At 42.6% G+C, this 12,348-nt stretch overlaps 1 protein-coding gene across 2 annotated transcripts in view; it reads right to left on the reverse strand.

Annotated features, from left to right (window-relative positions):
- Positions 1–204: 204 nt before the first annotated feature.
- The window catches only part of hsf4 (heat shock transcription factor 4), a 48,551-nt gene continuing 36,407 nt past the window's right edge, over positions 205–12,348 (reverse strand). The window contains exons 7-13 of one of the 2 annotated variants that reach the window (XM_055648597.1): positions 12,067–12,163; positions 11,097–11,230; positions 9,354–9,569; positions 7,948–8,053; positions 6,568–6,633; positions 5,244–5,322; positions 205–1,516 (exon numbers count right to left, since the gene is read on the reverse strand). In XM_055648597.1, the coding sequence (XP_055504572.1) occupies positions 1,362–1,516; positions 5,244–5,322; positions 6,568–6,633; positions 7,948–8,053; positions 9,354–9,569; positions 11,097–11,230; positions 12,067–12,163 (853 nt within the window). In that variant the 3' untranslated portion in view covers positions 205–1,361. The remainder of the gene's footprint in view (positions 1,517–5,243; positions 5,323–6,567; positions 6,634–7,947; positions 8,054–9,353; positions 9,570–11,096; positions 11,231–12,066; positions 12,164–12,348) is intronic. The other variant, XM_055648598.1, reaches the window with a different exon arrangement.

The following is a 12,348-nucleotide window of genomic DNA, read 5'->3' on the forward strand; positions in this document are numbered from 1 at the left end:
TAAGTGCTCCAGGTGAGGTTCAGCTAAGTCCGCTACAAATCCTCTATAATGAACACGATGAACTATCTCCTGCACTACCATCGACTTATCCTAATTGAGTTTTTGCACTAACGACTTGATTTGAATTCATAGTATTTTTCTTTTCACTATATTTTATAATCCATGTATAATGTATGTTTTTTGTGTTGCTGAGTCAATGTGCCTGTGATGCTGCTGGAAGTAAGATTTCCATCACACCTACAGTATACCTCACCACACTTGTGCATATGACAATCAATTTGACATGGCTTGGCAATGAAGACCAACATTCAAACTGACTCTGCAGGCACCCTTGATCTCTGGGCCACAGGCTATCAGCCCCAGGGGATTTATCTACTTTTAGGCCCCTTAATGTCAGAGTCATAGAGCATGTGGGTACATGCCCTTCGGCCCAACTTGCCGAACTTGTCTCCACTACTTTCCCATGAGCAGTGCCATTTTAGTTCTCATGTGTGAGACAATGGCAGTGGAAATTGCAGACAGACTTATAGAAAAGGCCCTTTGAAAAGAGAATGGAATGAAGGTATATAGAGCAAAGTTTAAATACGATTCGATAGAGGAAATCCTTAACTGTTTTTAAGCTGAGTGTACTTAGATCTTTGTGCAAGAGGGGAGACATTAAAAAAAAAAGCTTCTGCAACTTTTTTATTGAATGTGTAAAGATTTATCACAATAGCCCGGGCAAAAATAATCCAAATGGAATATCAATACATCAAACCCAACCTTCCAAGCTTTGCACTTTTAACCATTGCAAGTATATAGAATGAAAACAAAATCTGATTAATATTGTGCTGCAATATACAAATACAGAAATGATTACCAATCTTTGTCCGTAGATGTCTAACACACAAACAAGAATTCTGAAACATAATTTGAAAAGATTAGGTAACACACAAGGCAAAAAGTGGTTGTGGACGAGATCTCTGCTCTGTGGCACAGAACCACCACAGGCTCATATACAATCCAGTATAATTCCCTGTGAAGATACTTGAGGCACTGTGTAGATTCTGCCTCTCGGCCCCACCCCAAGTGTCAGCTACAATTTCCAGCAAGATTTCATCTCTTCCAATCCCAATGATGAAGTGATGGGATGGGTGCAGTGAAGAGGAAGGGGTGGTGCAGATTGGAAGATGATGAGAAGAAAGTGAGTTCTTTTCGCCAGTGCCATTGGGGGCAGCAACTTGGTGGGATCCACAATTCTCTAGATGTTCTGAAAGGTTTTTGTTTTCTGATGGAAGACCTCTGCTTTGTGTGAACACCACGGTGGGAGCGAAGGTGTGAGACTGTGCCTTGCAAAGGTGCTACAACCTGGGTGGTTTGCCTCAGAATTCGTCCTGTCCCACCTCCGTATCTGGGAAATAGGCAGCGGTCTCCTCGGTGAGCTCGAAGAGGGCGGTGTCATTGTCCAGGTTGGAGAGTTCCTGATTGATCGGAAGATGTGGCTCTGGAAGGAAATGCTGTGGAAGGTGTGGCTTTCCTGGAAATAATTAGAAAGAGATCAGGGGATCGATCACCAGCCATCTTAGTAATTTCTGAAGCGCCTTTCATGAAACTGAAAACAGTACAGAAAGAGGAAGGAAATATATTGAAAATGAATAACAATAAATGTTACATCTTCCTTCACCCCCAACAAGTTTAATCCACAGGCAACATAAAGAAAGCATCTGAAGAAGGGTATCGACCCGAAACATCACCTATTTCTTTCCTCCAGAGATGCTGCCTGACTCGCTGAGTTACTCCAGCATTTTGTGTCTATCTTCATAACAAAAGGATTATTTAGTAAAAACCCCCATTATAAAACTAATATTTAAAAAATGGAAACAATGGGCATGTTTGGCTGGCTTAGTGCGTTGAGAGATTTATATAATTAGCAGCAAATATAATAGTATATATAGTAGTATCAGTCGAGCTACTATCTCTTAGCTCCAGCAATCCAGGTTTAATCCTGACCTCCAACGCTGTGTGTATGGAGTTTACACGTTCTCCTTGTGACCGCATGGTTTTCAACTGTGGTTCCCTTCCACATCTCCAAAATGTGCGGGATGGTTGGTTCATTGGCCCCTGTAAATCACCCCTCACGAGTAGAATCTGGGCATGATGGGAATGTAGAAAGATCAAAACGTTGGACAGGATTGGTGTGAAAAAAAAATAGGAGCTTGGTGGTTGATGTGGACTCGGTGGCCTGAAGGGCTTGATTCCATGCTATATCGCTCCACGACTGGTTTGGTCCCTAATGGGCCCAGCAGATCCATTTCTAAATTCCATGCAATAATCCCCAAAAGAGGCTGTTTGATTATTGAGGGTAATGACACTTTCATTATTCTGATGATGGGATATATCGCTTACATTATTTTGAGATGCAATTTATTTTACGAGGTGTTTATCTTTTCCTTTGATCTCTCAGCAATGAAGGACTTCTCCTGAAGATAAGCTGGGAAGCATCTGCCCTCCGGATTTGGTCCCTAGGATACTTGAGCTCACAGTACAGTCACTGGCTTCAATCAATTAAGATCCAATTTATACTCCTTATGATGACTTAAGGCTTTTAGCATGTGATGTCCACACTCCCAATCTTAAAGTTTGATAAATTTCCTCGTCCCCTCAATTAGTAGAATGCAGGGGCAGGTACACAAGGCTGACAGTGGCATTTTGAGCTGATGACATGCTTAAGAAATTGGTATACTTAGCAAATATCGTGATGCTGATAATAATATGCATTTTAGGACAATGCAGTGAAGGTGTCGGAATTGAAATACTGTGCTGCTGTTCACACTGTGGCGGTCCTTGGGGGGTAGGCCACTCCTTGGATCATCCCCCTCGCCGATTGAGGGACGGGGCGTTGGTCTGCCACGGGGTTTCCAGACCACCCTGGGTTTAGTGCTCTCGAGGTGTGTGTGTGTGTGGTGTACTCTCGCTGTAGGGATTAAAAGACGTCTGGCCTTTTCCTGACCTCGTCCAGGCTGCTACAACACCTTGATTACAGACCTTGTTAAGAGAGGTAGCAGCCAGGTAGAATGAGAGAAAAGTGGACCTTGCCTAGTCCAAAGGATTTCAGCTCATTTACAATATTTTGATTGCCTGCTAAGTGGGGTCAGCAGTACATGCATTTTTTTGCTTTTATAAATGCTTTTACACTACACAAAGTAGCACGTATCCTCAAAGCCTAGGAAAGTGGGGGGAGCTAGAAGCTAAGTGCAAGATTGCCAGAGGTTTGGTGAAATGGCAGTGGAGATTAAGCTACTCAGGTGTACGCCTTGGCAAGTTTTATCAGAATTACATTCTGCTTACAGTCAGTCGCATAAAAATCATGCTTGGACAAATACGCCATCAGTCTGCCTGACGCACAACTGAAGTAGTTTGAAAGTTAAACTGCTGCTTCAGCTATTTGCCCTGTCAGCTGTTCTCTCATCAATTTCTTGTTCCCACCTGCAGGATGTATCCATCACCAGTATATCTTTAATCTGAAAATCTGTGGCATGGCAAGATGCTCCGTAATATAAATAGACACCTAGTCAGTTCCCCATTTCTTGCAAATATACATCTAAGATCACCAAGGATTAATGTTCTTTGAGCAACAATGTGACTGCAAACAATCGCATGGCAGATGCTGACCCAAGGAATAAGGAAAGATAGAGACAAATCCTGCTTGCACAACAGGAACAAGGACCTAGTAAGAGCAAGTAGTTACCGTATTTCCCGGCAATGAAGACACACCTGCGTTGAAGACCCACCCGCAATTTGAGTTTTTAAATTTTGAAAAAAGACTGGCGGGACATAGAATTTCTCACGCTAAAAATAAATAAATAAATAAATAAAGTGACAATTCAATTTGCCCAAGGTTTCCAGTTCTCCATTCTGAATGACTGAATGGGTTGGGGGGGGGGGGTGTGGGGGGGGGGGGGGGGGGGGTGAGGGTGATGGCAGGTGGAGAGATGGTGGGGAAAACAGGAGCACACCGGGACAATTTGAATCAGTTGTAATCTTATTGAACGACAATACTTGTTCAAGGGCCCAATTGGGGGGGAAGAGTTCCTTTCACAGCGTGTGGGGATTCTAGCCAGGGTCAGCACGGGCAGGAGCGTTGAGAAGGAGGGGGTCGGGGATCATGCCAGCAACTCACTCACCACTGCTGCGGTGCTCCGGGCACAGAGCCACCGCATTGTAGCCGGGTAGGGAAGTAGCTCGGATGGCTGCGAGGGGCCACCGTTCCTTGAATTCCGACTGTTGCTGGGAGCAGGACATGGCCTCACTTGCTGCGCTGGGTGACACTGCATAGCATTCACTGCCCGCAGTGCATGGCATTCACTGCCCACAGTCTTTCAATGTAGACTGGACAGTGAGGGGACCAGCTCAAGAGCAAAGATCAAAGCGGAACGGGTCAGCGAGCGATGGATAACAGGACAGCAGGAGGTGGAGCTTACTCTTGTGTAAGTGCGATCAAGGGACCAATTGAGGTTACTCGCGCTGATACAGGAGTAAGCTCCACCGCCCGCTGTCCTGTTATTCATCGCCCGCTGACCCGCTCCGCTCCATGACTGCTGGCATGATCCTCAACCCCCTCCTTCTCAATGCTCCTGCCCGTGCTGACACGGGCCAGAATCCTCACACGCTGTGAAAGGAACTTTCCCCCCCTCCCCCAGCGGCGCTGTCCTTTTACAGCCGCTTCCCACTTTGCTATCGTTCTTGATGTTGCTGTACTGAGGGGTAGCCAAGTCTTTCTCTCTTGGCTAACCTTCGGCCTCCAAGACGCAGGTAAATTGTTGTGCCTTACTTTTGGGTGAAAAATAGCATCGTCATTGCTGGGAAATACTGCACTTGCAATTTGGCCAGAAAATCTTTGCCTTAGGCTTATGTTTTAGTGTGTAGCAGGAGTGAATTTGATCAATCAAGTACAGTAAAACCTGCTAAATTGGACACAGGTATCTATTTATCTGTTTATTTATGTGTATATATATGGTCTATGGTATATAGACACACTGATCTGTTCTGTGTTTATGCCTGCAATATTCTGTTGTGCTGCAGCAAGCAAGAATTTAATTGTTCTATCTGGGACACATGACATTAAACTCTCTTGACTTGGCTTGACAAATGAAATCTTAGAAAATTAACAATTAGATCAATAAGGAGATTATGGAATTGGCTAAGTTCAGTTTTTGGCAGAAGCTAATTGCACTGTTACCACAAGCGTGTTGTAATGGATTTACCTGAGTTTGCTCCAGATTTCAGGGCTTTGTTGGACGGTTCAATTGGCCTCAGCTCTGGATCCACGATAAGTTTCTGTATCTGGGAAACCACAAACCACATCTTATAATTAGGAAAGAACTGCGGATGTTGGTTTACACCAAAGACAGACACAAAATGCAGGAGTAACTTAGTGAGACAGGCGGCATCACTGGAGAGAAGGAATGGGTGACATTTCGGGTCAAGAACCCGTCTGATATGCCTTCACATCAGACAGGTTCAGCTCATTCAGTGGGTGATTTGGATTAACGATCTGCAGCACAAAGGAATAACTTCAGTAAATGAGATTGAATTCATTTACCAATTCATTTCTTCAGAAGAAGGATCTTGACTAGGAATGTCGCCCTTACTTCTCTCCAGAGATGCTGCCTGTCCCGCTGAGTTACTGCAACATTCTGTGGCTCTCTTTTAATTAGGATGTAGCTACTGGTTATTAATTGTTATAAAGGAATGGTGTTTTATAACCATACTATTTACTGTATGACTAAGCAAATGACCACTATTACATGAGAACAAATGCTAGAGATGCATGAATGTTGCAGACTTCAACATCAGGCTATTATTGGACTGACCTCACATTGCATGCCTCACCTCTACAACATAAAATTAGATACTTAATGAGGAAGACACAAAGTTAATTTATGTATCTCATAGCCTCACTTGATTTTTTAATAATTTTAATGGGAAAGGTTTGTTGAAGGTTGGAGACCCTGCAGTGAAGAGGAATAATCAGGCAGCTTCAGCACATGTTTCTTTCTGCACCACGTATTATCCTGCGACTCTATTAAACGTGGAGAGATTTTAGCATTTCATGATAATGAGACCCTTCTCATTTCTGAATAAGTAAATGTCCATTACGTGAAGCTATTTCATACACTGACTAATAGTGGAAATGTAGACCCATGTATTTCACCAAATGGTACTAGATTCCATCTCTTTAACTAAACAAATGGGAGTTTTGTGAGTCCTTCTCTCACTGCTATTTCGCCCACTCTTCCGGTCTTGACAACTCCTTCCATCCATCCGTCTGTCTTCCCTCTACATTCCAAGCCCTGATGCAGGGTCTCGACCTGAAATGACCATCTCTTTGCCTCCACAGTTGCTGCTTGACCCACTCAGACTGAAGAAGAGTCTTGACCTGAAACGTCACCTATTTTTCTTCTCCAGAGATGCTGCCTGACCTGCTGAGTTATTCCAGCATTTTGTGTCTACAAACTAATTTCTTCCCTTTAATCAGATCCTCTATCCTATATCATGTGTATTCATTTGTTATTCCTCTATCCTTACCATTGCAAGGTTTGCTTCCATATCGGACAGGTTCAGCTCATTCAGAGGAAGATTTGGATTAAAGATCTGCAGGACAAAGGAATAACTTCAGTAAATGAGGTTGAATTCATTTTACTAATATATTCTATTTGACTATTTTATACATTCCCAGAAAACGGGCAAAACCAGTAAAAATTACATCACAACACCACACCACTGGCAAAGTAATTATTGTTGAAGGGAGATCTTCAGTAATCGACAATGTCTCACGTAATTAAAAATTCAGGAAAGGAGGAGAAAGAAATGGTTTTTGCAACACACATTGCAGATATCGATATCCAGAATCCAATTATAGGTGGGTTCCAGGTGGTTAAAACATCGCATAAACAGAGATGCCCAGCAGCAGAGTTGGATTTAATGTGTAGGAAGGAACTGCAGATGCTGGTTTACATCAAAGATGGACACAAAATGCCTGAGTAACTCAGCGGGACAGGCACAATCTCTGGAGAGAAGGAATGTGTGATGTTTCGGGTCAAGACCGTTCTTCAGAGCAGGTTTAAAGAGGGGGCTTGACCCAAAACATCACCCATTCCTTCTCTCCAGAGATGCTGCCTGTCCCGCTGAGTTACTCCAGCATCTTGTGTCTATTTAATATTAACCAGATTGTTTCCAAGGGCAGATCTTTCCCAGTTTATTAGGCTCTCTACCAGTCACCAACATACTGTGTCAGAAGGAGATCACTTCTCCCCAATAAATCGCCTGAACGTTGAGGTTACTCCTTTTGGTACAAATGTTGCTGGTTTTCTTCCCCCATCCAAAACAAGAATGAACACCTTTGTTGAGATTATTGATGGTGTTAGAGCAGAGTAAAGAAGAAGAGTCTCAACCCCTAACTTCACCTATCCCCCATCCTGCAGAGATGCTTCCTGACCTGCTGAGTTACTCCAGCACTTTGTGACTTTTTACAGTCTAATAACTACTTCATCAGCTATTAGGATGTTGAAGCAATTATAGCTATGCTTCAACCATAGTTGTAAATCCTAAGGCACTGTTGCGCAGCGGTAGAGTTGCTGCCTTACAGCGCTTGTAGCGCCAGAGACTCCGATCTGGACCAGGTTCAATCCCTACAACGGGTGCTGTCTGTACAGAGTTTGTATGTTCTCCCACGTGACCACGTGGGTTTTCCCCGAGATCGTCCGTTTCCTCCCACACTCCAAAGACCTACAGGTATGTACATTAATTGGCTTGGTGTATGTGTGAATTGTCCACAGTGCGTGTAGGATGGTGTTAATTATCAGGGATCGCTGGTCGGCGTGGACTCAATAGGCTGAAGGGCCTGTTTCTGCGCTGTATCTCTAAAACTAAAAAAACTATCAGAGAGACCTAATGGCCAAAACTTACGTGCATGATGGTGGAATGCTCCAGACTGTACTGCTGGCCACCAAGCAGCGAGTGTAAACCATCCATGTTCATCTCAATGTTCTGCATGTGGTCAGACACCTCGCTCCTGTAAACCCAAAAAATATGACAAAGGGATAGTTGTGGACATCAAATATCAAACAGTGACTGCCATTTCACAAGGTGCCTGAAATGATTTAGATTTACATCATTGAAGCATGCCCACAGGCAAACACTCCAAAGTCTTGTTTCGCAACACACACACACGCACACACACACGCACGCACACACACACACACACGATCGCTTCCAGCTACTTCATCAATCCTTTCACCATATTCATCCACTCCTTTTTTCTCCAATCATTTATCCAGCTTCACTATTAAACATTTATATTATTTATCTTAACTTTTCCTTTTCCCGTTTCTTTTTTCCCCTATAACTTTGAAAATAAAACCACCATTTGAACGGCTGATGCTTCCTGGCATACAACTGGCATTGGCGTTTAGGACCCTGTTTTACACAAGTCATTTAAATAAAGGGGACTTGGACATAATGTATAGGAAGAAACTGCAGATTGCTGGTTTACACCGAAGATAGACACAAAATGCTGGAGTAACTCAGCGGGACAGGCAGCATCTCTGGAGAGATGACGGGTGACATTTCAGGCCAAGACCCTTCTTCAGACTGAGAGTCGGGGAGAGGTAGTCCAGGGATATGGAGATGTAAAGTGTAAAAACAAAAGATCAAAGCAGACGATGATAAAGAAATGTAGCATGGCTCATTGTGTATCTATTATTAACCCACTGACTCCCACACCAGAGTGTACTCCCTCATTCTCACAGCCAGGCATCAAACTAGAAACTTAAGGCCACACAAGAAACAAAAGGGATGGATGGTCTGGTGCCAGTGCTACCCTCTCATAAGCCATAGCACATCCAGGGACCTCACTGTCCAGGGGGCCAACATAACAATAATGGCCCAGACATTTTATGGAATGTGTTGTTTTAACACAAACTCAAAACTGGTTACTACACATTCATGTTCTTTAAATAACATCAGTTGCACAATGATTTGCCTATTCTCTCTGATAAGATTGTTTGCCTTACTTACTTTGGTCCAGAAGCAACCCCATTTTTCTTCTCACTATACTGAAAGAACTGGAGGAACTCAGTGAGCCAAGCAGCATCTGTGCAGGGAATGAACAGGCGATGTTTCAGGATTGGGGCCCTTCCTCAGTCCGACCTGAAACTTCACCTGTCCATTCCCTCCACAGATGCCGCCTGCAACACTGAGTCAGTCGCTCCAACACTTTGTGTTTTGCTCTTGGTTCCAGCATTCGCAGTTCCTTGTGTCTCCAATTTTCTTCTCATTGTGTATGGAGTCTCGGTCACTGTGTGAGGACTCACCTCTCTACAGCCGTTGTCTGCCCCCTCCTATCCGTATGTTGCATTGTGTTGCAGCTGGATCTGCCCTCTAGGACAGACTCGACCACAGAAATCGGCAGTACAGGAGGCTCCAGACAGGCAGAGCACGAATTCACCGGAACCATCGAGTCTGTTTGGACCTGGACTCCGATCCCTGGACTCGCCGGCTCCTCCTTAATGGCCATCAGACACTTCCCCCTGTATGTATATGGAGACAATTGATAAATAAAGCTGAGGTTCTCTTGAATCTAGATTGTATCATCTCACTTATTAAAGCAATTGCAGAGATACGTATTGTCGCCATAGTTTGAAACGTGGGGACATATGCATCACACAACAGGAGCAAAGATTCACTCAGAATGCAGATGCTGGTTTACATCGAAGATAAACACAAAATGCTGGAGCAAACTCTATCAGAATGTGATTTATGTTCCTTAACATTTGTTCTTGTTTATCGAATAAGTAGTCATTTTCACCAACTTCAGTCAATTCAGAGTCTTAAGTGAATCCAATTTCGAAATACCCAAAATTAGAATTTATCACAAAGAGGAGGATTCACAATGGAAACAAACTCTCAGGTAACTTTCAAAGTTGCACATGCAATAGGAAGACTAATGACAAAAGGAGATGGGTGTAACTTCAGCCTTCTTATGTAACTGATACTTTATATAAAATAGCAAAGTATCGGTTGTGTACATGAACATGAATTAATTCCTGGCCTTTTTAGCTGAACAGCTCAGTTTTTCCCAGCTGGATTAGAAATATTTATGTATTCAATCACAAATGCAAGCAGTTCATTAACACAGAGGCAGTTCTTTCTCTTAAAATGAAGCCAAACTGAAACAGAAGTCAGGTATAGATTTAGGTAGAACTTTATGCTACTAACATAAAGAATTAATCAACTCTGTTATTCAAATTCCCTGCACTTGCAGTAATGTTGAAATGTAACTTTTATTTAAGGAAGACGGGCAGTTGCATCATATTTTTCCTGGCCCAAGCACCTCTTTACAGCCAAATGCCCACTCTGCAAGTGTGACTAATGTTATGCTGCAGGAAATCTAGCAACCAATTTAAAAGCAGCAAATATCCACAAATAGGAAAATGATAAAGGTGATTTTGTGCAGACATCGATTGAAGAAGCAAAGTTTATCAGGTCAGTAAAATAACATCTACGTTCTTCCAATGATGCAACTGAGAGGGGCGATGGGGCTTGCTTTAAATATCACATTTAACATTTAACATTTAACAGATGGCTCCCCTGACCTTCAACCACCCTCTGTTCTTCACTGGACCATGTGTTTTGACCTCCAACACCAGATTATTCATAACATTTGTTTATGTGAAAGTCTATCGTGTGTTGTGTTTTTTTTTATTCGTATGGCTGTATGGTAACCCAAATTTCACTGTACCAATTTGGTACATGTGACAATAAATGTCTCTTGAACTCTTGAACATTCCAAGCCAAGTAGTGCCAATGAGCTGATGTATTTTCTTACAAAAACTTACATTTAGATGATGTACAATGGGCTACTTTTCAAATGTGCATGTCAATGCTGAATGAAATGAGCTGGCCAGGAATAATTTCCGTGTATGCAATTTTTCCCATTTTGCTGTTTAACCCCCATTAAACTTAGCAACAGAGCGACTAGTGTAAAGGAGGGCAACATTCTTTCTTTTTGGAGCGTGCAAAGCAGTTTAATCATCATCGTAAAGCCAATGACCCACCTCTGCTCCTTCCCTGCCGGCTGAATGGTGGCAGCCCTGGGCTGGGAGAGCTCTGTGATATCGGAAATGATTGGCCCTCCAGGGACTGGGCTGTCCGTGTAGGTACTGGAGCACAAGGCAGCTTCTGTGGACGGCTGTAAAATGCACCAATTTAACTACATTATCAACAAAACAGAAGTAACATTTGTAAAACCATCATTAACAATTAACCTGGATCTGAAAGTATTTCTGTTCATTCCAGAGAGGGGAACTGAGAGTTGTGGGTTAATGCATGCAGCCATGTTAAGTAAACATGGCAAGGAGGCTTAAATAGCTCAAGAACAAAAAAAGAGTCCTCCATTGCTCACTAAATAGCAAAGATCATAGAGCGGAGCTAGTATCTTTGCTAAATAGGCTTGCGCAAGGAGAATGGCTCTGAATGAAGTACCACAAAGGAGTACCCATTGACCCAAACTCCAGCAAGAATAAGTGGCGAGGAGCAAAATATAAAGGATGTCTCATTAATATGGAAGTCACCAATTATCTGGAACAAAAAGTGAAGTTGAATTTACTGTCATATGCACATGTACGCTTTTGGCCTGAATTTTTATACAAAAAAATCTCGCCATACCTAGGTGCATGTGACAATAAGGTACCATTGAACCATTGATAAGGTAAAGGTACAATGAGAATCTTGCTTGCAGCAGCATCACAGGTATTTAGAATCAGAAAACACTGACACATAAATTATAGATAAATTGCACAAATTCTGTAACAGACAGTAAAATAAACACGTCTGTGCAAAGAACAAGGCAATGGTGCAAAATAGAATTAGAAAAAAGTGTGTATGTATACTGCAATATAACAGGGTAACATTCTCATGGAATTTTACTATTAACCCGACCTTAGCTGTATTGAATGGGGCAACCACACTGGGTCTAACTGCTTAATTATGACAGAACTGTTTATTGCTAGCAAACAAGTCACATACCGACTGAATGAAATATGGATCCTGAAGAGGTTCTATTGAAAGATGTCGACCATATTTAGTGACAGGAGAAGAACCGTTGTCATCCAACATCAGAGGTCTACATGGTGAAGATTAAGATTGATTTAACCCAGGATTCTGAATTTGCATTGTATTAAATCCTTCAGAACATCACAGTGAGAATGCAGTTTAGATAAAGTCTGTTGCATTGGGAGATGCACAGGGAACACACAGAATATTTGTTCAATTTAGCATTTGTTACTGGTTACCATTGACAAATAAAAC

Source organism: Leucoraja erinacea, chromosome 17 (genome assembly GCF_028641065.1).
Source record: "Leucoraja erinacea ecotype New England chromosome 17, Leri_hhj_1, whole genome shotgun sequence".
Taxonomy (NCBI): domain Eukaryota; kingdom Metazoa; phylum Chordata; class Chondrichthyes; order Rajiformes; family Rajidae; genus Leucoraja; species Leucoraja erinaceus.